The sequence below is a fragment of the Dermacentor albipictus genome, chromosome 9 (assembly GCF_038994185.2).
Source record: "Dermacentor albipictus isolate Rhodes 1998 colony chromosome 9, USDA_Dalb.pri_finalv2, whole genome shotgun sequence".
NCBI classification, from domain to species: Eukaryota; Metazoa; Arthropoda; class Arachnida; order Ixodida; family Ixodidae; genus Dermacentor; species Dermacentor albipictus.
Genome location: NC_091829.1, coordinates 15,305,487 through 15,332,989, shown reverse-complemented (window position 1 = coordinate 15,332,989; position 27,503 = coordinate 15,305,487). Strand labels below are relative to the sequence as shown.

The following is a 27,503-nucleotide window of genomic DNA, read 5'->3' as shown; positions in this document are numbered from 1 at the left end:
TCTTCCTACTCGACTATACGTCACGTGACACCACTCCTGCTTTTTTTAATCGCCTCTCCGGTAGAGGGCGCTGATTAACTTTACCAAGGATTGGCTTCACTGTAAGACAAGACGTTGTAAGTAGTCGGCTTCACTACAGGACAGACCGTCGGAAAAAAATTTTGGCTTGATTTCGCGAAAGATAAGCTTCGCACTGCATAAGTAAGGCCACCGTTTAAAGTTTCGCGCCACTAAACTGTTTCCCCGTCTTTCTCCTTTCCTCGGGCGTCACCCTCCCGCTCGCCTTCATCCTACTCGACTATACATCACGTGACACCACTCCTACTTTTTTTTAAATCATCTCTCCGGTAGAGGGCGCTGATTAACTTTACCAAGGATTGGCTTCCCTGTAAGACAAGACGTTGTAAGTAGTCGGCTTCACTACAAGACAGACCGTGGGAAAAAAATTTTTGCCTTGATTTCGCGAAAGATAAGCTTCGCGCTGCGTAAGTAAGGCCACCGTTTAAAGTTTCGCGCCACTAAAGTGTTTCCCCGTCTTTCTCCTTTCCTCGGGCCTCACCCTCCCGCTCGCCTTCATCCTACTCGACTATACATCACGTGACACCACTCCTACTTTTTTTTAAATCATCTCTCCGGTAGAGGGCGCTGTTTAACTTTACAAAGGATTGGCTTCACTGTAAGACAAGACGTTGTAAGTAGTCGGCTTCACTACAAGACAGACCGTGGGAAAAAAATTTTGGCTTGATTTCGCGAAAGATAAGCTTCGCACTGCGTAAGTAAGGCCACCGTTTAAAGTTTCGCGCCACTAAACTGTTTCCCCGTCTTTCTCCTTTCCTCGGGCCTCACCCTCCCGCTCGCCTTCTTCCTACTCGACTATACGTCATGTGACACCACTCCTACTTTTTTTTTCATCGCCTCTCCGGTAGAGGGCGCTGATTAACTTTACCAAGGATTGGCTTCACTGTAAGGCAAGACGTTGTAAGTAGTCGGCTTCACTACAAGACAGACCGTGGGAAAAAAATTTTGGCTTGATTTCGCGAAAGATAAGCTTCGCACTGCGTAAGTAAGGCCACCGTTTAAAGTTTCGCGCCACTAAACTGTTTCCCCGTCTTTCTCCTTTCCTCGGGCCTCGCCCTCCCGCTCGCCTTCTTCCTACTCGACTATACATCACGTGACACCACTCCTACTTTTTTTTAATCGCCTCTCCGGTAGAGGGCGCTGATTAACTTTACCAAGGATTGGCTTCACTGTAAGACAAGACGTTGTAAGTAGTCGGCTTCACTACAAGACAGACCGTGGGAAAAAATTTTTGCCTTGATTTCGCGAAAGATAAGCTTCGCGCTGCGTAAGTAAGGCCACTGTTTAAAGTTTCGCGCCACTAAACTGTTTCCCCGTCTTTCTCCTTTCCTCGGGCTTCACCCTCCCGCTCGCCTTCTTCCTACTCGACTATACGTCACGTGACACCACTCCTACTTTTTTTAATCGCCTCTCCGGTAGAGGGCGCTGATTAACTTTACCAAGGATTGGCTTCACTGTAGGACAAGACGTTGTAAGTAGTCGGCTTCACTACAGGACAGACCGTGGGAAAAAAATTTTGGCTTGATTTCGCGAAAGATAAGCTTCGCACTGCATAAGTAAGGCCACCGTTTAAAGTTTCGCGCCACAAAACTGTTTCCCCGTCTTTCTCCTTTCCTCGGGCGTCACCCTCCCGCTCGCCTTCATCCTACTCGACTATACATCACGTGACACCACTCCTACTTTTTTTTAAAATCATCTCTCCGGTAGAGGGCGCTGTTTAACTTTACGAAGGATTGGCTTCACTGTAAGACAAGACGTTGTAAGTAGTCGGCTTCACTACAAGACAGACCATGGGAAAAAAATTTTGGCTTGATTTCGCGAAAGATAAGCTTCGCACTGCGTAAGTAAGGCCACCGTTTAAAGTTTCGCGCCACTAAACTGTTTCCCCGTCTTTCTCCTTTCCTCGGGCCTCACCCTCCCGCTCGCCTTCTTCCTACTCGACTATACGTCATGTGACACCACTCCTACTTTTTTTTCATCGCCTCTCCGGTAGAGGGCGCTGATTAACTTTACCAAGGATTGGCTTCACTGTAAGACAAGACGTTGTAAGTAGTCGGCTTCACTACAAGACAGACCGTGGGAAAAAAATTTTGGCTTGATTTCGCGAAAGATAAGCTTCGCACTGCGTAAGTAAGGCCACCGTTTAAAGTTTCGCGCCACTAAACTGTTTCCCCGTCTATCTCCTTTCCTCGGGCCTCGCCCTCCCGCTCGCCTTCTTCCTACTCGACTATACATCACGTGACACCACTCCTACTTTTTTTTAATCGCCTCTCCGGTAGAGGGCGCTGATTAACTTTACCAAGGATTGGCTTCACTGTAAGACAAGACGTTGTAAGTAGTCGGCTTCACTACAAGACAAACCGTGGGAAAAAAATTTTGGCTTGATTTCGCGAAAGATAAGCTTCGCACTGCGTAAGTAAGGCCACCGTTTAAAGTTTCGCGCCACTAAACTGTTTCCCCGTCTTTCTCCTTTCCTCGGGCCTCACCCTCCCGCTCGCCTTCTTCCTACTCGACTATACGTCATGTGACACCACTCCTACTTTTTTTTTTAATCGCCTCTCCGGTAGAGGGCGCTGATTAACGTTACCAAGGATTGGCTTCGCTGTAAGACAAGACGTTGTAAGTAGTCGGCTTCACTACAAGACAGACCGTGGGAAAAAAATTTTGGCTTGATTTCGCGAAAGATAAGCTTCGCACTGCGTAAGTAAGGCCACCGTTTAAAGTTTCGCGCCACTAAAGTGTTTCCCCGTCTTTCTCCTTTCCTCGGGCTTCACCCTCCCGCTCGCCTTCCTACTCGACTATACATCACGTGACACCACTCCTACTTTTTTTTAATCGCCTCTCCGGTAGAGGGCGCTGATTAACTTTACCAAGGATTGGCTTCACTGTAAGACAAGACGTTGTAAGTAGTCGGCTTCACTACAAGACAGACCGTGGGAAAAAAATTTTGGCTTGATTTCGCGAAAGATAAGCTTCGCACTGCGTAAGTAAGGCCACCGTTTAAAGTTTCGCGCCACTAAACAGTTTCCCCGTCTTTCTCCTTTCCTCGGGCTTCACCCTCCCGCTCGCCTTCTTCCTACTCGACTATACGTCACGTGGCGCCACTCCTATCTTTTTCTTTAATCGTATCTCCAGTAGAGGGCGCTGCTTTATTCATCGTATTGCCTAGCAACGGGTTTTGCCGGTCACAAGGGTGTAAAAGCATGCGTAAAGGATGCTACATCACGTGATGGGTGTAGTCCAATAGGAAGGAGCGAAATAAGAGCACGTGTGGAGGGTACATGAATAAGGAGGTACTCTGGCGCCAAGTTTAAAATGATGGAACTGCGTACGCACTGAGGGGCTTCAGATCGGCCTGAAACGGCGTAAAAGAATTTCCCACGGTCTGGGCTGCGATGAAGCCCACTTGTGGCGCTTTCTATTGTGGCGCAGCCGACGTACCGAAGCGTATTTTTCCCGCAGCCTTTAGAATAGATATTGCGGTGAGGCCGACGCATGTTCTCACATATCATTGGAATCTTTGTGACTTCAGTCGGTATACTCCGATCAGCATTAATTGTAACGGGAATATACGTTTTTAAACCTGAGGCCTTGATATTTCAAGCGATAACCCGAACCACCACTTGGTCCGTATTTGTCCGCTTGGAGGCACGATTAGTGACAACAGTTATTCAATGCCATTAGAGTGCATTCAAGGAGAGAACAATTGTGAGCTTTACTATCGTTATCATTTGAGTGGTGGTATGAAATGGCGAAGCGTTGCACGGCCTTGGAGCTTCTTTACACAATAATTGACCCGGAACTGATGGTGCATCTACTGGCCTGTGTAGCCACTAATTAAATATGGACGGAACTACATTTTAAAAAACAGGAATGAAAAATGCAAAGCGCGGGAATCGAGCCCGTGACCTCGCCCTCACGTTATCTGAGTTTGATCAACGTTCGTCGAAACCACTTGTCCACGACCTGATTGGACACAAGACATTTTTCGCGCACGCTTTCTATCGTTCCGCGAGTAGCTGTCGCAGCGAGCGGAAAGCGGACCTATTTGAATTGCGTGAAGACCTTGCAACATTACAATCGGCGCTGTAGCTCGCTCGAAAGTAATTATTTTCTTTGCTCAGAATGCTTCTAAATGCCCACGCCCCCTTTTCCTAAACCCTCGTTACTTCACACTTCACAAGCGAATTTGGAACAAATTTTTATTTGTGAAGAACTGTGCGGCTCATTCCTGATGCGGGGATAAACAAAGGAGTATTACCTCTGACGCTCCTCCTTTACTAAAACAAAAAAAGGAGAGAGAAGGGAGAGGGGGAGTATGACGTCAGGCAGCTAATTTCCACAAGTCAACCTTCTATGCGCCAGCGACACCAGCTCTAGATTCCTTTATACTGAGCTTTGTAGCAAACTTCATGGTTCTTGGTAACTCTTACCGAGACGCCTGTCACGTTGTCCACTCTCTCTGAAATGCGTACCTATCTTGTGGCACTTTCTTCTTTTTCCAAATCCATTCCTTTACATTGTTCACGACCGGCCTTCGAAATTGTTTGTTGACACAAAGTGACATACTGAAACTATTCTGGTAAGGACGCTACTGCCCGACTTGCATATATGCACCGACCAATTATGTTCGCTCATTTAAGTGACGTCATGGCGGAGGTGCCATTTCGCTGTTCGTTATCCAACAGTTAAAATCCTCTGAAACACACGAGCTGACCTCCTTGAGCATCTTATACATGACATCCAGAGTATCAAGGCACAGCCATAAAATGTCACGAGTGTTCGCCATATGGTGACGCCGTAGGTGTTTTTAATTTTTTTACCTTTTTCCACGGTTCAGCCTTTTCTGAAAGATTGTGGAACCTTGTCAAATTTGTCTTACCATTGTATGGAGGTTGCAGTCTGCATTGCGCCTGCTCTAGTGTCCGTCGCTGTTTTTGGATGATCTTGTACTTACCGTGTTTCTTGTCTTGCCTTTAAACGACCTCTTTTGTTTGCGTGATGTTTCTTCGTTAGTAAGGACATGTGTTCGTAAGTCTCAGGGACGATGTTGATGTACACACAGAGCCATACTTGTCTGAGTGGTCAATCAGTCTATTTGACTGTCGTTTACAAAAAAAGAAACACAGGCCAATGCTGCAATGAGACCACTCATGGTCATTTCGCATGCTAAGTCTATGCACTATAGCATCAACATAAGTGTAACCTTGCAGCTACGTCAAGGTGGTAACTGCGGACACTGGCAACCGCTCGACCACTCTATACAAGTGGGATTCAGTGCTATGACTTCCTATAGCGACTTTCCCTTTTCCCTTGCAATTATGTGCAAGGGCTGGGGAGTGGCAAAGTGAACATTTTCTCGCTATTCTTATTTTATGGAATTCCTTAAACACTAGACTAAAAGTGAGTGCAGGTTCCTATGCAAGGAAAGATGCAACAGTTAATACTGGTGGAAATACTTCCCAGGAGATACCGTAGCAGCTCAAGGTTGCTTCATGGATTTTGAGAGTGCCTGCTAAGGGTATTTGTTTATTGATAAACAATTGGATTACCTTTTCTCCAAGTGCAGCCAGTGATTTGTACTGACAACTTTTGTAGATGTCTGGACAAGAAAAAAGAAAAGACACAACGACATAAAAATAGTGAACTTTGCCAAGTTTCCAAGGCTGTATAAAAAAGAAAGGAAGCTTGGCCATCAAGTCCTCCACTCTAATAATCGTCCTTCATCCCCTAAATAAATAAATTCAGCAGGCTGGAAGAACACTCTACCAGTACAATTTTCCTCTGTGTTTCTCTTTATTTGTACTTTTAAATGAAATCGAAGTGATTGAAGGACCCTCAATACCAGTACAATTTGTGTGGGTGTTTTCTGTTTATTTGTTTCTTTAAAATCAAGATTATGTCACCACATGTCAGTGAGGCGACTGGCACCTTGTACGCTGCCTGCCTTCTGTCTCCTCCCTGAGTGCTGTCCACAGATTTCCAGACCTTCCTCGGCCATGGTGACTTGGTACGGGACTTCGGCTGTAGCCTTCGGTGCAGATCTGGGCCTCGGTGAGCACTGCTGCTCCGTGGTGTTCGTTAAGTGGTCACCAGTGTCTAGGTGAGCTGCAAGCATACAGATGCGTACAAACGAAATCCACTTAAGTCGGGGCTTCTCCAGAGCGTCTCAGCAATAAAGTGAGGTATTTTGTTGCATTCATTCATTCATTCATTCGGCATACTACTAAAGGCAGTTCTCCCATATGCACAATACACGGGGAAAGGAGAGAGGGGGGGGCGTGAGTCACGATCGTGGTGGGCAGGCATGGGCGAGCGTGGTGGGCAGGCATAACGACTTATGTTTTACGACAATTAACTATGATATTAAAGAGGAGTAGCGGTAGATGTAGTACAAGCGTGCATGCAGAAGTGGCACTGAGATGTGGCCCGATGCCACGAAGACCTAGAGCGCATCCACGCCATGTGGCATCATCGTTATTTTCTAGACATACTTGGCGTTTTCTGATTCTACCCGCATGCCAATCGTTACCATTTTCTCTTACACTAAGCTGCTGTCAAGACAATCCCGGTTAAGGCGAATTTGGGGGTATGCGGTACAATGTACATTTGGTTGGTTTCAGACAGGTTCAATGCAAAAGCAATCCGCTTAAAACAAAACGTTATATCAGTTAAATCGAACTTCCACAGTCGTTCCTGACACCAATAAAATTCAAACAGCGCTAAACGACAGGACCAGAATGAGGAGGAGACAAACACAGCGCTTGCCCAATTCGCTGCCCAATCCGCTGCCCTTCTGCGTTCCTGACACCTGCTACTCAGTATAGCGAGATGTCCTGATCGGTAAACTTTGAGAAAGTGATGCTATCTACCTAAGAAGGAAATGGTGATTCTGAAGCCACAAACAGCGATGCACATGTCAACGAGGATTTGAAAACCCACAAGGCTGATGCCGAAAAGGGTGATTAAGGAAGTCCTCAATGTGTTCCTGAAGTCTATAAAGTTATAGTGAGGACATCGTCCAGCGTTGCTCACACATTCTGTAGTTGATAACGGCCTATACTTGGGCGTATTTTTTTTCAGCAACATGAGGAGAACAAAGAAACTTATTGCAAACTAAGTGAAATTCCAGCTTTCGTGACAGCGCACAGGTTTGCGAAATGCCGGCAAGCAACAGTTACTTGAGAGCTAAGAGTTCTTAAAGCAACGTCTTGCATCACAAAAATCTAACCCGTTACTATTTTACATCTGCCTTTTGATTTTGGTCCAGTTTCATTTGTTGGTTTGTGTGGTTTGCCAGGAATAACGCATTTTCAGGCGGCGAGCAGATATTCACGATTCTTTCGAGTTAGTTTTAATGGAAACCTACTGCATATAGTATTTATTATACCCAGGCACGGCCCTAAATTCATGAAGCTGAGAGTGAAAATGACCTAATTAAACAGACCTGCAGTCAACTGTTTTCCCAAGAAGGATCTCAGCATTCAACAGCCCATTGTGTACAGGGGCCACTATGTGCTGCTGGAAGCAGAAATTAATTATGCCTTTAGCGGCATTTCGAGCCAGGAAGAAGCCAATTCTGCGATAGGTAATTTTTCTTGTGTATATGCAACACAGTTTAGTAAATGTGTTCGAGGCATACGGTCTTATACTTACGTGACTGGAAGAACACTGAAGCCACGAACGTGTTGACATCACCCCTTGTGGTGCTTGAAGGAGGCATGACTGAGCTCAACTGGTGGAATGCTGGGCCTCCTCGGACCTGTGTTGTGGGCGCGAGGCAGTGTCAAATGAAACCAGAAACACGCACACACAACGCTGGCATTAAGTAGCATTGGGCTCGATGCACATTGGTGAGCACTTGGGCAAATTTCGTGAACATGTTTACACTGCGTGTGCTGTCATCAGTAAGAAGCACAAATTGTCGCGTGATGTTGCACACATTTCTAGGCTAAGTTCCGACTATGTGAGAAAGAATATTAGGTTTCTGAAAGTGACAGAAGCGTGCACATCAAGGGCTGTTGCTGAAGTGTGTAAATCACTATACTCTCGGAATAAACATGCCCATGGAAGTGCCACCTTGGCCGTGACGTGCTGGCTAACACTTCCAGTGCCCAACTTTGTACATGCGCACAAATACCCAAGAAGGTGGACAAAAGGATGGCAGCTGCAGTTTATCAATCTATAAAGTACAGCATGCATAACACAAAACACGTGGGATCGACTGCCACCTGTGGCGAGTTACCTTTTCGTCGACTTTCATTTCCCTTTATCTTATTACTTCTACATGTCAAATAGACAAACTAACTACCTTCCCCTGTGCTTTATCTGGCTGCACTGTCGGTTACATGATACAGTTGTGACTAACAAAACACTGAGCCCTTTGGATGCTCTAATCATTCTCGTTCTAGCGGACATTAATGCTCTGTCTCATATATTCTTTCTTCTTTACCGGCCTACCTACGCAAAAACTGACGTCTTCTAAATGGGTTCCATCAGCGCGCGTTGCAAAATTACCTCTTGGAAACTGGTGGCCCCCATTACGGTTTGTGCATGCCTTCACTAATAGCTCAGGTTTGAAAAAAAAATTTATAAATTCAGGAGTTTTACAGTCAGGGGGTTTAATGAGCTGATTATTAGGTTCACTGTAGTAGGGGGACTCCGGAATCATTTGGACCACCTGGGATTGTTTAATGAGCACCGAAATCTAAGTACACAAGCATTCTTGCACTTTGCTTCATTCAAGTGCGGCAGCCACTTCCGGGATCCAACCCGTGACTTCTGAAGAGCAATGCCATAGCCACTAAGCTACCACGGCGGGTAGTTAAGGTTTTGATTGAAGACAATTCAACCCAGTTGGATTGGATTGGACAAACTTTACTAGAGGTCCTGAAGGAACGTCAGCATGCAGTCGGCGTTTTTCACGCAGCGACCGACAGGGAGTACCTGGCAGCCGCTGCAAGAGCCTGCTTGATGGCCCATTGTTGGTCTTGTAGGAGTGGGTTTTATAGGGTCTTCTCCCACTTGTCAGAGGTAGAGTCGGGTGGAGCGTTTCTACACTCCCAGGGCACGTGTGCGAGTGTAACCCAGTGTAACTCATTTTTCTTTGCAAACATTTTACTTACCGATGCTAAATACCAACTAGAATCCACTAAATGTATGTGAGCATTTGCTAATCAGAAAAATATCAACGAGAAATGGCGTATAATATAGTAAACACATTTTTTAAAAAGTAACTGTACCTATAGTATTAATTACAGTGACAATCGAACTACGAATACTAGAAAGACTCCTCCAAGACTTCCGAATTTCAATGGTGTGGCATTTACACCTTCCACAAAGTGGTTAATAAATGCTTTCATAAAGAAAAAAAAATCACGTTTTATGAAGTGAACTGGATCGCATTAGATGTATGAACCAAGAATTAATTGTAACTTTTATAACTCTACGCGCTCAAAGACAGGCACTCTAAACAATAAGTTTTTCTGAGTGGGACGAGGAAACGCCTCATGATGCAGCTCGGCAAGCATGGTCATACATCTATAACTGTGCTTGGAGGCTGCTTGTTGAACAAGCTGAATAACATATTGACTGCAAATGAAGACGGGAACAGGGGACGGGAACACAAAAATAACACAGGCGGTGTTGTTATTGTGTTTTCTTCCACTGTCCCGTTCTTTATTTGCGGTCAATATTATATGCAGTAAACACCAACTAGGCCAAACTGAAGCTCTTCTGAGGCTGAATAATCTACTGATAAACATTTTAAATCAGTTTGAAAAGTCAACTATTTGCTTGTTTGTGGTTTCAAGAGAGATAAGCATGAGAACCACTGCTAGCAGTTAACCTTAGGGAAGAGAGGCTGACTTTTTCTTTAAATGTGCCTACTCTTCTAGTCGATACGTAAGCCACTTAGAAAGAGAAAAATTTCTTCAATGTTGCCAAGCTTGCAACTTCCTGAGGATATATCGCCTACCTTGTGGAAGCTTGAGGTTCCAGTTCGGCAGATGTCGTCAAGAGATGCCGTCTTTGCCTCACAACGTCCACGGATGTCGGCATTGTGAAGCTTACAGGGGCACGCCTACGACGGCCATGCACAGCTTGGGCACCCAGACGTCAAGCAGGTCACGTGGAAGCTGGTTGGATGCATCGCTGGTCACATATATGAGACAAATTACGTATAACACGGAAAAAATGGGGCGTCCTAGCTTCGCCTGTTGTGAATGGGGACAAGAGAAATGATAAGGAAAGTTAACCATTGTGTTGTATAGTTTAATGCTGTTTATTCGATGCCATAAGCTGTTTACATTGATGTATGTAACCCCCCCCCCCACTGTAATGCCTAAATGGCGCTGTGGGTGTGAGAGTAAATAAATAAATAAATAAAACCAGGCTGAGCTCGGTTGGCCAGCTTTCATTAAGCGAGAAAAGGGACCAGAAGGTGAGTACGACTCTTGTCTATTGTAGAAGGTGCATTTATGCTTGTGTATTCACTGTCATGATAATTCTCACAGTAATCAACAGTATATCAACAATATAGAGTGCTTTGTGACAAAAATGGCAACCCTGGAAGCCTCCCATGACTATTATTGTAACATACGGATCTGCCGGCCTTCTTTCATGATGTCACAGTTTGCAATTGAGCAGTCCTGTTATCTGAAGGTCTTTGTCTGGCACCGAGGCTCTATCGAGGGGAAACATGAGGACGTGGCTAAATTCCGGAGGCCAACTTTATAAATGCTACCCATTAAAAAAAAAAAAATGTACTCTGCCAGCTAAAATCTGGTCTGCGTCCGGGACTAAATTTAAACAAGAAATGCTGTGCTGCTGTAAAGGTCACAACATGTCCATACCGCACCAAAGGAAGCGTTGGTGACGCAAATGCCAGCTGCTCTCGTTGACAGAGCACCATCTGTGTGAAACAGGCACTGTGAATTCCTCCTGGCAGTTTCCCCGTTTATTTCACGAGGTCAGTCGCTGTTAACCAGCTAGCTCAGCTATACATCCTTGTTGCACCTACTATAACTAGGCATGGGCCATGGTAGAGTCATTTGATAAGTGGCCATGTAGGACGTCGTTTTAGTTTATTTGTAGCGTGAAGAAAAAGAAAACTTGACTGAACAGTTCTTGCTAAAGAGACACTGAACAGATGAATTTAGTTTCTCTCATTAATCGTACTTCCGGGACACTGAAAAGTTCACTGTTTACTGTGCCTGGAGACTTGCTAAGCTATGATTAAAATGAATGGAAAAAAGACCGTGAATTAGTGATTTGAGATTTATTGGTTACAGACAATAATATCCTGAAGAAAAAAGATGGAAATAGAAAGAAATCAATCCAGAACACTTTAAGAAAGCTCTAAAATAATAAATATCCCCCCCCCCCCTCAACTGTTTCTATAAGTATTCCTTTTTATTAAGGGTATGACATCTAGATATGGTGGCATCTGCCGCAGGCGACATCACCACTTTTTACTGCCAGGAGAAATACGCAGAACAGAAAAGAAAATAAAGAACAAGCTCTGTTTCCACTTACGCTTCCGTCTCGTTTCTGCGATGGGTGAGCCAACATGTCGCAGATGTCGTCGGGCCAGCTACTGACAATTTTGGCAGCACCTAATGGGGCAGCAGGGAGAAATATTAAGCTAAGCTAGCTGCGCAACTAAGTTATGCTCTTGCAAAAACAAAACCTCCATTTTAACTCTCACAGGAAACTCCATCAGGCAAGCAAAACGCGAGACAAGAGACGTTCCAATGACGCCACTTTGAAGTTCCCGTGTCAGCTCACTGCGACGTCGTCATTTTCGTCAGCTCATGCCTGGCTGGTTGATTATCGGACTGCATTCTAAATGAACCAAACACTCCACCTCAGAATAAGTTTCAAAAGCTTTTCTTGTGCCAAAAATGGCCCAGGTGCAAGCATATTCATTGAAATAAAGGGGGCAGGACCTCTGTCAAGTTTACGAGCTTTTAGTCCTGTCTTCTTCTCTGTCCAAGAGAAAAATAAAGACTGAATTGAATTGAATATCTGTATTATCCGTATTGAAATCATTACATTACAGGTAAAAGGATGGATAAGAAGGCTAGTTGGTAATGCATTATAATAAAAACTTAGAGCGCTAAAAACACACAGGATGTAGAAAAAGAGACACAGCACATGTGCTCTTTTCTTACTAACAGCTGGTGTGTAATGCATGTATGAAAAAATACATATATTGAAAATGGACGCATCACGCATGTCAAGATGAGGTATAATAAACAGCATACATCTAAGGCACATGTGAACATCGATTAATAAAATTGAATTTTTTATTGTGTTGTGCCATCACCTCTTAGATAGAACCTGTAGTGGCACTCTGACGTCACTGAAGTCTTAAATTGTGTATCTTAGATAGAGCGGACGTGCCTGTGTGTGTGTGTCTGTGATGTCACTGATTAGTAGCTCTGTAAAGCTATATAAGATAGCCACGTAAGTGCCTGGTGGTTCTTTTCCGTTGTATTGCAAGTGGCAATAAACATGTGTACTGGCAAGTAGGCTACTGCGTACTTGAAGACACAACATATTGTGTAGTAGGTTGGCTTACACACTGCGGTGTTCTTGGTGATACGATAGGCTTCCAAGATTTCTCGTGTGGTTTGGTTAGGGTGACGGAACAAAATGACCATTTTCGAAGATGGGTTTACAAGGACACGATTTACAATGTGAGGTGAGATGAGACGACGGCGCGCCGTTTAGTGAATTTCTGTGCTCTCTGAGATGTACGTTGACACATCTGCTTGTTTGAACAATGTACATATGACCACAGCTTAGGGAAATTTTGTATAATACTGTTAAAACACAATTGACAAAAGGATTAACATGTTTCTCCCTGCATTTTATATCACCTAATGATGTAGCCTGTGACCTTCTGTGCAAAATGAATTAAATGCAACTAAGCCTGTGTGGTGTGCGTGTGGTGTGTGTGTTTTTTCTATGTCCTGTGTGTTTTTAGCACTCTAAGTTTTTATATAATAAATTACAGGTGTTGAGGCTTTGTGCACAAAAGAGAGAAAGAAAACCAGCAAGCTTAAGCTTCATTTTTCTTATGTAAAAATCCAGCGTTTTCAAGCAAATGAATGACAACAGATGCTGATAAATAATTATCAACCTTGAAAGAATACCTTGAATTCTATAAGCAAAGTGTTAACGGAATAGAACTATCTTAGGTAAAACACAGGAAGATGCTAGAACGTAGAGTGAGCACCCTTAATTCTCTGTTATCCTCAAGTTGTCCTCGTCCGTGTGTATTCGTGCAGTTCCGTGCCTTTGAGTTTCACTTGTGGCATACTCAGGGCTTTGCGTCAGCTATGTTTGAAGTCCGAGACTGCAGGTCCAGAATAAGCAACTTAGGTCAGCGTAGGCTACACCGCCCATCTGGACCAGTCGATCCAAGAAACATTGTTCGAGAGCATGCTTCTGTATGTACGCATGAGCAGCTTAGCTCGCAATCTCTAAAAAAAAAAAATTGTTAAATACCCTAATCCTTACAAATCATCCCCATTGCCCTTTCATCTGAACGCAAGAGACGATCACATCTGAAGAGATAACCAAACATGTTACGCAAGCATGTAAGCAGCACTTTACCGGTCTAAGAGCAAGAAGAATGAGTCTATCCGAAGGGGTCAATGATTTGTTAGTCACAACCACGTGAAGAAACAATGAAGCACAAGGAAGCACAAGGGAGAGTAAATATTTTCAGGTGAAATTAAGTAATAAGGTAAAGGGAATGAGCAAATGAACAAAAAGATACCATGCTGCAGGCAGAAGCCACGCTCACATCCCACGCACTACTCGTGCATTGCTTTTACCAATTGAGGCACCGTAACGGCTATTCTCCCATCTGCTCCGATCCACTTTCTTAGGTATTTGAGCATGTGTACGCAGAATAGCAAAGAGTAATATAGTAAACGTAAAGAGTGGACAGTCCTGTAGGCCCCTGTGGCCGACCTTGGCTCTCAGCGCACTTAGCCGAATTGGCAAAACACACCAGCCTTCAAGATGGCCACAATAGCATGGTACCCAAATAGCATGGTACAGAGGTTGAGAGAGCACACAATATTGCCGTACCACAAATATTACACGTCTACAACTTTAGAAATAGCTATATTTGTTGTGCAGAACTGGCACACCATACTTTTTCACGAGCCTCTGCACCGAACGGCACGTGCTCATTCACTAGATTGGTCCTATTCGATTAGACTTCCTGATTTTGCCCCTATCCACAGAGCAGAATACCTAGCTGTAGTTTTAGCACTGCATAAATTGAACCCCTCTCATTCATCAGTAGCTATTATCACCGACTCACTCTCTCTGTGTTATCACTTACAAAATGTATTGACTAAAAAATTTGCTAAGCATTATATCTCTTGGCTCCACCTAATTTGTGGGCACAAAGGTTTGCCTTTGAATGGGTGTGCAGACTCATTAGCAAAGGTTTCCCTGTGTGGCCCTTTAGTACCTGCTTTCTCCCTAACCACCTCTATCACTACTTCTAGGTTTAGGAGATTTACATAGGTGAATGGGCTATAGAAATATAGTGTGGCTTCACGTTCTGGCTACCACCACCTACTATTCCCTTGGAACAACAAATTCTGCCCAGCACACAAATTAGAGATTACATTAACAAGACTATGCTGCCACATCCTGACACTAAATTTCTATGCACACAGGGCTGGTTTGGTGGCATCTTCTTTGAGTATACAGTGTGGGAAACCAGAAACATTTGATCACTTTCTCCTTGCATGCCAACAATTATCCTCAGTAAGAAAAAGGGCGCTCAAGGGCCCTATAAGCAGGCTTGGCCTCAGCACGAACGTCCCCATCTTGCTTTCATTTGTAGCTTCCACATTGGGGTACGGCCACAAGAATATTTGTACCCCTATGAAAAATTTCATCCTTGATTTCAATTGGCTGCCTTCCTAAACCAGTCAATATAATACTGAAATAGAACACAAAACGCCGAGCAGAATACATACACCCCTGTTTTCTTTTTTTTCTTTCTCCAAAACTTTTTTTTAAAGGAGTTTTCTCTAAACCACTCAATTCTTGGCCGATTCCCCACAGTGGGTATGTGCCATTTGTAAGAGGACTACCATCATCATCATCATCATATAGGTGCCAAACTCTGAATGTTCTAGAAGCTTCTAGTGGAACATTGGCATTAGCAGCGTCGCCATCGTAATACAGATATATAACCCGCCGATAGAACAATAACGTTTTCGTGGCCGCCTTCATGGTCGCAATGAGCTGTGGCTGCAAGCCTGACTTGCAACCTACGAGCGCGCATTGGAAGCACATTTTGAGTTACTTTAATGCATAAGCATTCTTTGGCAAGTATCCCAACAAACTGATAGGAATAGGGGAAAAAAATGATTGCGAGAAAGGAGAGGATATATAGTAAGACAAGGCAACTATTTACATATTTCTGGTGTCTATGCTCCACCTCACAAGCTGGTTGCATCACTGTAGAAGCAAGTGGCCGAAGCTGTGGAACTTATTATATGAAGCTCGTAATTTGGCTGAGATGTTCACTGCAGTGTATGCTATCCGTTGAATGTGTTTATTCACCAAGCCTGAGGGTGGTTCAGGACCCCTTTAAATCAGGTGAGGCATTGAGTTTACTTCATTGCTTCAATGTTTCAATGCATTTCAGTATGAATACATGTTTCAGAATCAAAAGTATTTCACTGATCTGAGAATTTTGTAAAACCAAATTTCCTTAAATCAAGATTTCATCGCACATCACCTTGTCTTATCAGTATCAATGCACACCACTCCCAGCTACGGCAGTGCAACAGTGTAATGCAATACCTTAAAACAAAAGATCAGTGCCAGCTCCTCCTTCCGATTGGTGGGACCTGCAGGAAGTCACCACAGAGGACTAGTTGGATGCCATCAAAGGGACGGTCACTGCGGCACACCAACCGGGCCAGGCCACCCGCTCGAGCTTGTGGTAGAAGCGTCCGTCCAGCATGGACACCAGCATGGACACCACCAGTACCTTGCAACGGCACCACTGGTTCACCCACGGTGGTCACATTGCACGTTAAATCATGACTTCCACGAGGGCCGTGCCAGTGCCAACACCTGTCAGGAGAAGCATACAACACTATTGTGTGAGGCATAAGAAATCGAGGAAATGGATGTCTAAATTGTACCGCAGGCTCCTGTATTTTTTAATGCCGACCCACTAGCTCCGTAATGTACAAGAGCCAGTGGTCCACTGCGGTGGCTCCAGTCATTTTATACCTATTGTTGCTAGAGCATGAACAACTTAAGCTAGGCACCGCTGCCACTCTGTGTACGCTCCTCAGCTTCTGCAGGATATACGATTGACTGTTGATGTGACTCTAACCATGCCCCATAAACTGGAAGGTAGTGCCCTTTCCGTGACCTACCGACATGGGTGTCACTGGGCTGGCATTAAAGAAACACAAGACGCTATGGTTGTGCAAAGTGTGGCAATACTGTATAAGTGACAGTAGAATGAATGCCTTTATGAGCATCCACTATGGAATGTAGTGCTACCAAGGTCATTACGTCAACCTTTCTACTGCATTTATCCAGGTCTCTAAAGGTCTGATTTATGTAAACAGAGCCTAAACATTGCTCTAAAAAAAATAACATTTTTTTGATTCAGCATTCCTCTACGTTTATGCCGATAATCCTCAGGCCCTCTTTTACTGGTCATTGCCACAGAATAATTTAGTAAACCTTCCGTAAATATCTTAGCCGTCTCGCGCTGCACATACCAAATGGCCACTGCACCTGCAAATGTACTTGAAAAGCCAGAGTCCTCAAAGATAACGTGAAGAAAAGCAGATCTAACCTACTTTGCATATTGATAATAATATTTATACTGTGTCAACACATAACAATAAATTAATAAGCAGCTTATGTAAGTATGATAAGGTCTACAGCATGAAGCGACTCAGTCCTGTGAAGCAGTTGTATTATTAAAAAATTGACTGCCCTTCCACCACTGTGGGAAGGGGTGCAAACAGAGCTCGGGATCTATGGCTCTTCGTTGTCATAACGCCTCAGCTTTGCACTCCCTCATGGTGAGATTGGCATGTCAATGACGAACTGTTTCTCGAGCAAGTTCTTGGCAGTGTTCATCAAACGCCACCTGTTCATCGGCTGAATCACGATGCACACTCCCACTGCCGTTCCTTTAATGCAGCCTGCTCTTTGGCAGAACAAACCAAATGCGGCCTCCCCATTTGACTGCCGGGCCTGAACTGGCCCGGCACAAACTTATTATAATTTGCCACACCTCAGGAACACTATTTTACTTCCACCCAAACGCACTTCTCACAGTCTATTTTAGGTTTACAACATCTGCATAGTACCTTTAATGCCTTCAAGAAATCTTTCTTACCTACTGCTATTGAACTGTGGAATGCGCTACCCGACAGTATAGTAAATGAAAGTGATTCAGACAAATTTAGGCACCTATTATGTTTCTTAAACCCTTAACCTGCCACTACTGCGCTGTTGCTCTAAAATTTTTTTTTTCTGCTCTGTTATACTGCTGGTTGTGCTGCCAGTTCTACTGACAGTTTGTACCTTATTTTTTGTTTTTTCTCGCCCATCGTCTTCTAGCATGTATACTAAGTTTTGTTTACCGTTGTAAATAATAAGTTAATAATTGTACAATAATGAACACAGTGTTTATTGATGCATTTGCCCCCCCCCCTCCCTTCCCCTTTTGTAATACCCTGAAAGGGGTCCCTTAAGGGACAATAAATGATGATAATCTCAGCATGAGCCACAGTGCTACTCTGCATAAAAAGGAAAATGGGCAGGAAATGATGTCAAGTACACAAAGAGATGCCACACATTTGCAGCACAGTACCTCTTTTAAAAGCCACAGATGCCATTCAATGCAGTGCGAAACATCTAGCACAGCCTTCATTATTCTTCTTGCCAAACCATGGCAATGGCAAAGAAAAAGCGCATTTAGATGTTCCTTGCTGCCAATGCATTCTAGGGGTGAAGTTAGCATCTGCCACTTTCACTTACAGGCAGAGGAAGATTGCAAAACAAGCTCCATAGCTGAACACCCTTGGTAGTGCTGAGTCTAGAATGACCATGGTTGTTTAGCAAGTAATATGTGCACAACACAATGTGAATATAATTCCAAGACAAACTTGGTGCAGCGTAATTGCTTGGTTTCACTCAATGCTAAGTGCTAAAAAACTTGTGCAAGAGTCAATTTTTTGCAGGTGCCTGTGGCAACTGTTTAGACAAGCCCAGTGACGTAGTGAATAGCTTCTTTATGAACTATACAATGCATGTATAGTCGAACATTCATTTTTTAATATTGATAACATTGGCAAGATCACAATAAAATGTTCTAGCTTCAACATTGTCTAGGTTGTTGCCATCCAACTCAGTGGCCAAGTATTCTCTGAGGCCACAGAAGCTTTAGATTTGCAAGAATCAATTTTTTGCAGGTGCCTGTGGCAACTGTTTAGACAAGCCCAGTGATGTAGTGAATAGTTTCTTTATGAACTATACAACGCATGTATAGTCGAACATTTTTTTTTTAATATTTATAACATTGGCAAGATCACAATAAAATGTTCTAGCTTCAATATTGTCTAGGTTGTTGCCATCCAACTTAGTGGCCAAGTATTCTCTGAGGCCAAAGAAGCTTTAGATTACACTCATAACATAGCAGAGACATCTGCTCATTGCAATTATGATGTTTAAGTGCAATCCAAGAAAATAATAGCTATCCCAGAATACTTCACTATCGACTGTGCCTAAGCAAATGAGTACACATTGCTAACCGATTTTCCCAGGCTAACACACACATAAAGCGTGTGCTGCTCAAACGATCAAATAGCATTCTACAAGACATCTCTTAAATCATAGCATGTACATATTACATGCAATTTCAGAAACACGGAATTACATTCAGAAGATGAAACAACAGTTACCGGTGAATGAATCCAGCGTAGTGCTACCAATCCGAGCAGCCGCGATGCCAGTCGTCGCCATGGCAAATGCATCTAGTTGGGGTAGTAATGACAAGATGCGCCTGCACCACTGGTGAAGAATACACTGGGGCCAGCCAAGACAGCACTAAGAACAGTCTCTTGCTCCAAGGTTAACTGCACAGGTTCCTCCCAGGCTGCAAGCAATATCAGGAGCAGTAAATGGTTGTCACTCATAATGCTATACATCCATTTGCTGAAATAGTGGCCTGCATATTTCACTTGGGGTTATTGATTTGACTGATTTAGTCATCAAGAGAAAAAAATTATGAAATTGTCATAGTGGCAGAAAGGAATTCTGAGAAAACACAATACAAAGCATGTGGTAAAGCTTACATTACGCACGGGAATTTTCTATCTATTTTGTTTTAAACGTCTTCTTGGCTGCAACACTTTTTTTTTTCATTTTGAATACATGCACTATCAAAAACAAAGGTCGCAAAATGTAAACGCGCCATTGAAATCGAAAACCACATTTTTAAGCGCTACCTTCACATCGTCAGGCGCCACCGGTCTGCTCTTCTTTCCCATCGTCGTAGATTCTAGTACACTGTAGTTGTAGTTAGATCGGCGTTAGAGAGCGGCCTCTTCACATCCCGGGACAAGATTGCGTTGGCGTCGCGCAGCATTCAACAGATTTATCTCCTCAATCACTCTCTGCTTGCTCGACTGCAATCGTACGCGAACAGTAGCGGTGGGTCCTTGCGTCGCTTTCTTCGCGTTCAGAAACTTGACGAACGGGCAAAGTTTGCTAAATGCGCAGTTCGAAAAATAAAGGTGCACCTTTTCATCCTTGAAGGCGACCGATGGCTTCCCTTCCCGCAAGAACTCCTTGTGTACAACGGCATTCTGCATGGAATACACCACTGAGCGCGGTCCTAAGCACGCCCTGAGTAAAATTTCCCGAAATTCGTCTCTGTAGAGAGCTGCCTCGGCGTTCTGATGCGTTGCGAGCCGGTGCGCGTTGTTATGCCGGGGCTCGACTGTCACGGTACCTGTTATACCTGTTACCGCGATGGTCGGGATTTGAACACACGAATGTTCCACTGCCTGCGCACACCAGTGAAGAAAACGCACAAGACTGCCAGGACCAGTGAGACGGGTGGTCGACGGGCAAGCATAGGGGCAAGAGTGAGTGGTGACTGCTTGCCCGCCGGAGATTTAAAATCATGCGATCATGCCGAATTGGCTCCATCTGGGCTTGCGGCTTGCCTGAATCTCAGAAGCCACAAGTGTGTCGTCCCCTAATTAAATACACTGAGGCTAATAGTAGTTTTTTTTAGCCAAGTGATGATCTTAAACTTTGATATAAATCTGATATAAGTCTGCTGCGGTGGCTTCCTGATAGTAACGGATGTTAATCTCGGAGGAGATGGTGGTTCTCTTAGAGTTTCCTACTGTATGAAACTATGGTTCCCGTGACTCTGTCCATAGGGTGGCGCCCTCTGAATTAAAAATTTTATGAGTAACTACTTAAGAAGAAAAAAAACGAAATCAGGAAAGGAATAATTTATGATAACTCAAAGGGAAGCTCATAACTTTTCGAAGCGAGATAAGGATGCTTTAAAACCCGCTCTTATAACGCGATATACAAGAAAGAAGAAGAAGCATGTGTTTGCTGCGGTAAAGCAACGTTGGGTAAAGCTAGGGAAAAGATGGAACATGTTCATGTGAAGGTACTAGCCACTGTAGTGAAGGTATCTGCCCAGCGGTCAATTTGGGCATAGCTGGCCTCCTTGAAACCTTCAGGTTCAGCGAGAGCAGAGGGAAAGTAAACATGTCCGCAAGATTGGTGGAAGTAGGAAAACGACAAACAACGGATTCGTGAAAAAACAAAGTTCACAATAGGGGTTCAGAAAGTTCATAGTGGATTTTTTTTTTCGTTTTTTCTTTCTTCTTTTAAGATAGGTAGAGCATTAGGTATATAATAAGATCTTGGTGGTGCAACCCACCGCCCTGTTCGAAAGGGGATGCTCATAGCATCCATCCACTTATTCATCCACGCAGATCATAAAGGTTATGCTGGTTATGCTTATTCAGGTTGAAAGCGCCAAACGTGATTTTGAAAGCCGAAAACGCGTCATACACGTCGGCATTTGCTGCCGCTAAAGAGAAGCAAAAAAGTCATGCCTGCCATGTTTTAATTTTTTTAGTTTTAATAAGCGTTTTGCATTGCTCCCTACTGATGACAAAGGATGCTGCGGGAAAATTTGTCTGCTAGCAAATGCAAAGCAGATCTACATCACCGCGCTAGTAACCGCGTAGAAGCCAGCTGCAGATGTCATCAGAATATGCACATTTTGTCTTGTGTTGCGCTGGTGTATTCACACTTAGCGAACTTGGCTGAAAAGAACATTCCAGTGTAACCACTGTGGATACCCCTACACTGACTGCCTCAGCGAAAATGATTGAACGTGACAAATGCAAAGCCACTTTCAGACAGGAGCATACCCCGTAATATGCTCTCCAGCAGTGCAGCTGCTATAATTTTCTTTTCTTCTTGTAAAGGAAGTGGGCGCTGAGATGTCATGAGCAAAGCATGTAATTCAAGAGAAATGAAGCTAATCCACGACACCACAAAAAGTTACTATTATGATGGAAAGGCAGTGACGATCAGCTTGGCAGCTGCAATTCCAGAGTCAATCAAAACACGGGGAACAATGGCTTTCATCTGCCCCCTTTCAAAGGCGATCGCTAGAGATGACCATGCTATTTACAAGCAGACAATACCTTGCCAATGCACGACCACAAGTAGCGTGCCTTACCATACTTACTGCGCTATGAAAGACAGAAAGTCAGCTTAATGCATAAAAATTCCTTAGATATAGCTACCTAAAATTAGTGCAAGGGAGGGATGACTATGGCAAGTACACACAAAAGCCAATGGCATGGCCAGAATTTTTTTTTCAAAGGGGAGGGGGAGTGGGACTGCAAAGGCCGCATACTAACACAGTTGGTATGCAGCCTTTGGAGGGGTGGGGGGGTGCACGCGCCCTGTGTGCCACCCCCTGGCAACACCACTGCAGAGAGCAACAGCACATGGTCTCACCAAACACCTGCACCAACGTGAACCACCCACTCTGGGCTGGCAAGGTTCTGACTGGTTTTGTAGAAGGCGTGGAGCACCTTTTTAGTTGCTGGGCGCTTTTTTTGTCGCGACTATAGACTGGACTTTTTACAAGTACTGCTCCAGGAGGGCACATGTAACCGGCGAACGGAAGCCTCAGGAGAGCATCCGAGATTACAATAATGCTGCGTCTAAACGTACGCAGACATATGTACCTGCTTTGCTTTCATTTCACTAGCTCTGCGGCTCCCGCCTATCTATTTTTGCACATGTTTTTGCAGAAGGACATGTATTTAACTCAAAGGGGACCACTTAAAGAATGCTTTTGAAAAGCCAAGGAGAGCAGCATACGAAAATCCTGGCACGAGCAAAGATACTGCTCCAGGAGAGCAGGGGCTGGAGCCCCTGCTCCTCCTGGAAAATCAGTGATGCTATTTTGAAGGTAGAGCACCGGAAGGTGCGAGAAAGATATAATCCGCCATGACTGACCAAGCACGAGTGCTGCAGGCACAAGAAAGTCTGCCTGACATATGCCCAGCAATGAAAAAATTGCCAAGCGACTTCTACAACACCAGTCAGAACCTTGCCCTCTGGACCTGTCCTCTGGTTTACAACAGAACTGATACAAAGCCCTCCATATCCTACCAGCAACTCAGACCTATGGAGCTAGCCTCCACCTGGGCCAGACATCCAAGAAACATTCTTCAAGCGTGTGCTTCAATATGCCTGTCAGCACACCTTAGCTGACAATCTATAGGACCCCTAATCCTTACACCCCACCACCTTACTTGTTCAACCATATGGTGAATACTAAGGGAGAACTGTAACCAAAGGATTAAGAAAGCAAGAAGAGAAAATACTGCCAGCTTGTGCAGCTAAGCGATGCTACTGGTCACACAAACCACCTCGCTCTCATGACCAGAAGCACTGTTTAACTGTACAAACAGGCAGCACTGCTGCTACAGAACTGTCACTTTATTTGTAGCCAGCAAAAAGAGAAACATCTAGTTCTTGTGACACTGGCAAACAAAAAAAACTAAGCAGAGGATCGCTTTAAAGCCTCATGCCTATACCACTGCATATAAAAAACATGATATTAACACTTCCCACTGTTTTGGCTCGGGTATCATTCTAATGTGTTTACCAAATTGCAATCATACAGATGGCAGTTTAAAGCTTATTCTGAGGAAGTCTTTGACGTCTACATGAAGCATATTGCATCACTCTTGCTTTAATAGAGGTGTACATACATTAAATTGCAGAAGAATATATTGTTTCCTTAACTACGGCAAGTCTGCCATTCCTCAAAGGCCGTAGCCATATTCTTTTATCCATGAAACTCCATCACCACCTTGTCCTGAAAAACATAAAAGAGGCAACTTAAGTCATAGACAACAGAACTTCTTGCCAGAGTTCTAAGAGACACCAGAACATAGGTAAGAACACCAATTCCTCACCAGATGGCGTGTACTCAAGGCCTATCCAGTCAGTGTAGCCAAGCTCTTCAAATAAGCGAAGAATATATTTATAATTTATTTCACCAGGTGCATTAAGCTCATCCCTACGTGGAGCCTGAGAAACTTGTATGTGACCTGCACCAAAAATAGAATTTTGTTATGCCCACCGATACTAAAGTTTAAAGAAGCCACATGCGTTTATTTCACTTCACATACCTACAAACGGGTACACACTTGTGACAGTGTTGGTCAAATTGCCCGAGCTCATCTGAAGGTGAAATATGTCCTGAAAAGAAAGTCCATTCATTTAGCACGCCATGTGCCGATACCACCAAAGACATATAAACACTGCATTTACCAAGAGTAGCCGCAAGTTCTTGTGGTTCAGCTGTGTGACATAACGTGCAGCTGAAAAAAGAAAACATGCAGTTTCTCTCAGATGCAGTGTACGAAGCATGTATGCAATGTTCAGCAAATATACCTTGTTCATAGTTACTGAGAAAATATCCTGGTTTAACCTGCTTGCACAGGGGCTCTATGACACCTACAATTCCTTCCTGAAAATGCAGATTTATGAATGAGAGCAGATGAACACCATCAAATGGTTATGTTACCTTTTCAAGTAATTCAGCTGCTTTCATCAAGTTCGTGAGGTATGTTTCCTCCGTAATGCCGCTACGATCTGTGCCTGTGATGCCTGCCATGATGTGTATCCTTCAAAAAAAAAAGAAAACATGCAAGTGGTCACGGGCAGATCACCGGTGTAAAGACAGAGGCTCTGGAGCCATCGCAGCATCAATTGCAGTCCCCTCCCCTCCAGCCAGTAAATTAGGGCTGAGCTTCACAATAACAAAACATAGTGTTGGCAAAATTAGCCCCGGTTCTTGCGCTCAAGACAAACTTCCGGAGATCCTGTACAAAGACAGCAGTGGAAACTAGTTAAAAAGAATTAAGTATCCCTTGATGCTGCATAAAACTTTACATAAGACCACAGAACATACATGACAATGAAGAGCATAATAGACCACAGTGGCAGCTGAGCGTAAATTTTTAGTGTGCCATTCAGTCTGACCAATCATGCTGTTTCATATCAGCTCGAAGCTGTGCTGTTGTTTACGAACATCCCAATTGCTAATCCACACCACAAATGCCTGAGGTGGTTGAGCGACTTGATATGCAGTAAGAGCCATGCATGTGAAAAGCATACTTCCTGCAGTTCAAGGCCTTGGCATATTTTATCGTAGTCTCCAAGCTGCTGAGGAATTCAGATTCACAACCTGGCTTTGCAGCGAAGCCCATTTCACCTTTAGTCAGGTCACCTGGAAGTCGCAAGGTATTTGAGGGTTACAGCATGTTCTGGTACAACAAACTTATCAAATTGAACCTACACTAGCCAAAATATAGGGCATAATCATAATTCCTATCGTCAAGATGTAGAGCATGGTCGCAAGAAAACGGCAACAGCACCACTAAAAGCTTCTGTGTAAGTTTGCATTTGCGACTGAAATGCACAAACTTGTTGCAATTTGCATGACTATGACAAACCCCAGTGTTGTCTAAAAGAAGGGGGGGGGGAGGGGTTGTAACATACCTCGGTACAAGTTCATGGAGAAGTTTCTCGCTAAAGAAAGTTCGAACAGTTGATCGCAAGTGTTTTTTTTTTTATGTGTTACTGTTGGAACTTGATGACGCAAAGCTTGTGAGGTAGTAACAGTAGGGGGTCGCATAAACATGGCCCTGTTGTCTGTATCTGTTGGCTGTCTGTGTCATGAGGATGAAGTGCATGATGCTTATCCAGGGAAGAATGTTGATGAGAGAAGTATATGGCACAAAGAAGTACACAAGTATATCTAAATTCACTTAAGGTGAATTTAATTAACTTAATTCACTTAATTCACTCCGTGTCACAATGCCACGTACCAATTCTATGGAGCGGCCAAGAAAGGGCTCGTACCCAGTGTATTCGGGGGCATATACACAGTGTTACACAACCGGCGGCGCAAGTTGTTGTCTACTTGACAAGACAGCAAAAGTGGAGATAATAAGCAATTAGAAAGCCTAGCTTTGAAGTCATTCCCTTTGGACATAGATGACAACTGCTTGCCTCGTAGGCGATTACCAGGCTCATAGATTTAAATTACTCAATAACTCGCGAACAAGCGAAAGTAATTACGCTCCGCAGACTACCTGGATATGAGTTAATGAGCACATGCTCCAGACCGCAGGTCTCTTTTTCACTACGGATGTTGTCGACGCCGACGTCGTAGGGAAATTGGCATTCGACGGCTTTGAACCCGAGCGACTGGGCCACGCGGTAGCGCGTCAGCAGCGGAGCCTGCGTGAACATGGTCGAGATGTTCGCAGCGAACTTCAGCGGCATCTTCGAGGGCAGACCGGTAGAGACACACCTGCGTTTCAATGAGTCCGAAAGTGAGATCACGTACATCACTCGCCGACATCCCTGTGCAGCAAGCGGCGATACTACAACTGCTGTTCCTACCTAGTTGTATGCAGACTTCCACCCGCTGTGCTGTTGAGAGCAGTCAGGAGAGATCGATTCCGCCTGAAAAGGCAACCTAAGCGCATAATACGCTCTGGTTAATCTGATAGCGACGAAAAGCGGCAGATAAACATATGTCGCGCCGCTCACACGTTCGAAACAGGCTGATGATGATGGTAGTGAGAAACCAAGGAGGTATGAAGTGGAGGTGGCTCACCGAAAGTGAAGCTGGTAGCCGCCATCTTGCTCGGGGCAAAAAGTCCGCGCCATCGGGATTTGTCGAGTGTGCTGCCGCATTGCTGTTGTAATGGTACTTAACGATTGTGGCATGCTTTTCTAGAGCATTGCAGCACCTTGGTAGGTTATGGTGAAATCATGCGCTGATTTCAGCAGTACAAATCGGCTTAATAATACGCCGGGAGTACACATTGGCTTACGGCCGCCTGTATGGTGTACGTTTTCTTCAGTTGAGAATCATTAGGAAGGTGCACGAACTACAGGTACTACAACACGTGTCTCGATGTTAAATTTACGCCTTGAATACTCATTGGCGCGTTGCTGCGTGTAGTTGGACTAAGATTTCACCGCTAGCTTGCAGCACGATCGAGTTATCTCAAGTACGCGTGCCGTCTGGCTGTACGTACCGCAATGTGTTTGCTTGTAATAGCACTTCAGCATAAGGATGCTTATGTGCCGAGCATTAGGTACTAGTGGGTACTACGAAGAAGCTGTGGATGCGCTTTAAATTTCGAATTTACTAAGGCGAAAGCATGCTTTGGCGAGTAACCCAGCTCCCTAATGCGACACGTGTAATTTCTTTTATCTGCACAAAGAATGTGTAATTTGCGAAGTTAAGATATCTATAATTGTTATAGTAGTGTAAATGTACATGACTGGAAGCCTAATAAGTTATTAGAAACAATTTAAACCAATTAAAAATCTGATCTAAGAGACTACCCAAAGGAATACATAGGGCCAAACTTGAAATTTGGAGGTGGGCTAAATGAATTTTGGGGATGGGTCAGCTTGCAATTTCAAGCTGGCCCACCCCCGAATTTCAGTTGTCTCACCCCTACTACAGGCTTCCCCGTGTGTTTTCTATGGAACACTATATGTATCCCTATGGGTATTCTCTATGATAATTTTTTTATTAGTTTAAATTGTCCCTAATCACTTATAAACCTACCAGTAATGTACATATACACTATTGTAACAATTATATGTCTTAGCTTCGCAAATTACTCATTTTTCTGAAGATATAAGGCATTGCACTTTTCGCGTGACGGAGCTGGGGTACACGCGAAAAGAATGCTTAAGCATACAAAAGAAGCTAATCATTAAAATGCTTTCATTCACAC

The 27,503-nt window shown here is 44.1% G+C and overlaps 1 protein-coding gene across 4 annotated transcripts; it reads right to left on the bottom strand.

The window, feature by feature from the left end:
- Positions 1-5,855: 5,855 nt before the first annotated feature.
- Positions 5,856-26,316, bottom strand: Gip (hydroxypyruvate isomerase-like protein Gip). Of its 4 annotated transcripts, none has more exons than XR_010564876.2 (15): positions 26,146-26,316; positions 25,833-26,053; positions 24,853-24,964; positions 24,260-24,359; positions 24,127-24,202; positions 24,004-24,053; positions 23,862-23,931; positions 23,646-23,780; positions 23,439-23,545; positions 19,065-19,258; positions 15,928-16,203; positions 11,614-11,693; positions 10,055-10,230; positions 7,735-7,840; positions 5,856-6,186 (listed from the first exon to the last, which is right to left on the bottom strand). XR_010564876.2 is itself a non-coding variant. In XM_065433982.1 (9 exons), exons 1-9 carry the CDS (start codon positions 26,229-26,231, stop codon positions 23,493-23,495), a joined length of 903 nt encoding a protein of 300 aa, XP_065290054.1. In that variant the 5' UTR covers positions 26,232-26,316; the 3' UTR covers positions 23,395-23,492. The 4 variants fall into 4 exon arrangements, 1 of the variants encoding a protein (XP_065290054.1); XR_010564877.2 differs by having other exon boundaries at positions 10,055-10,214; XR_010564879.2 differs by lacking the exon at positions 26,146-26,316 and adding an exon at positions 26,054-26,125 and having other exon boundaries at positions 25,833-25,980.
- Positions 26,317-27,503: the final 1,187 nt, after the last annotated feature.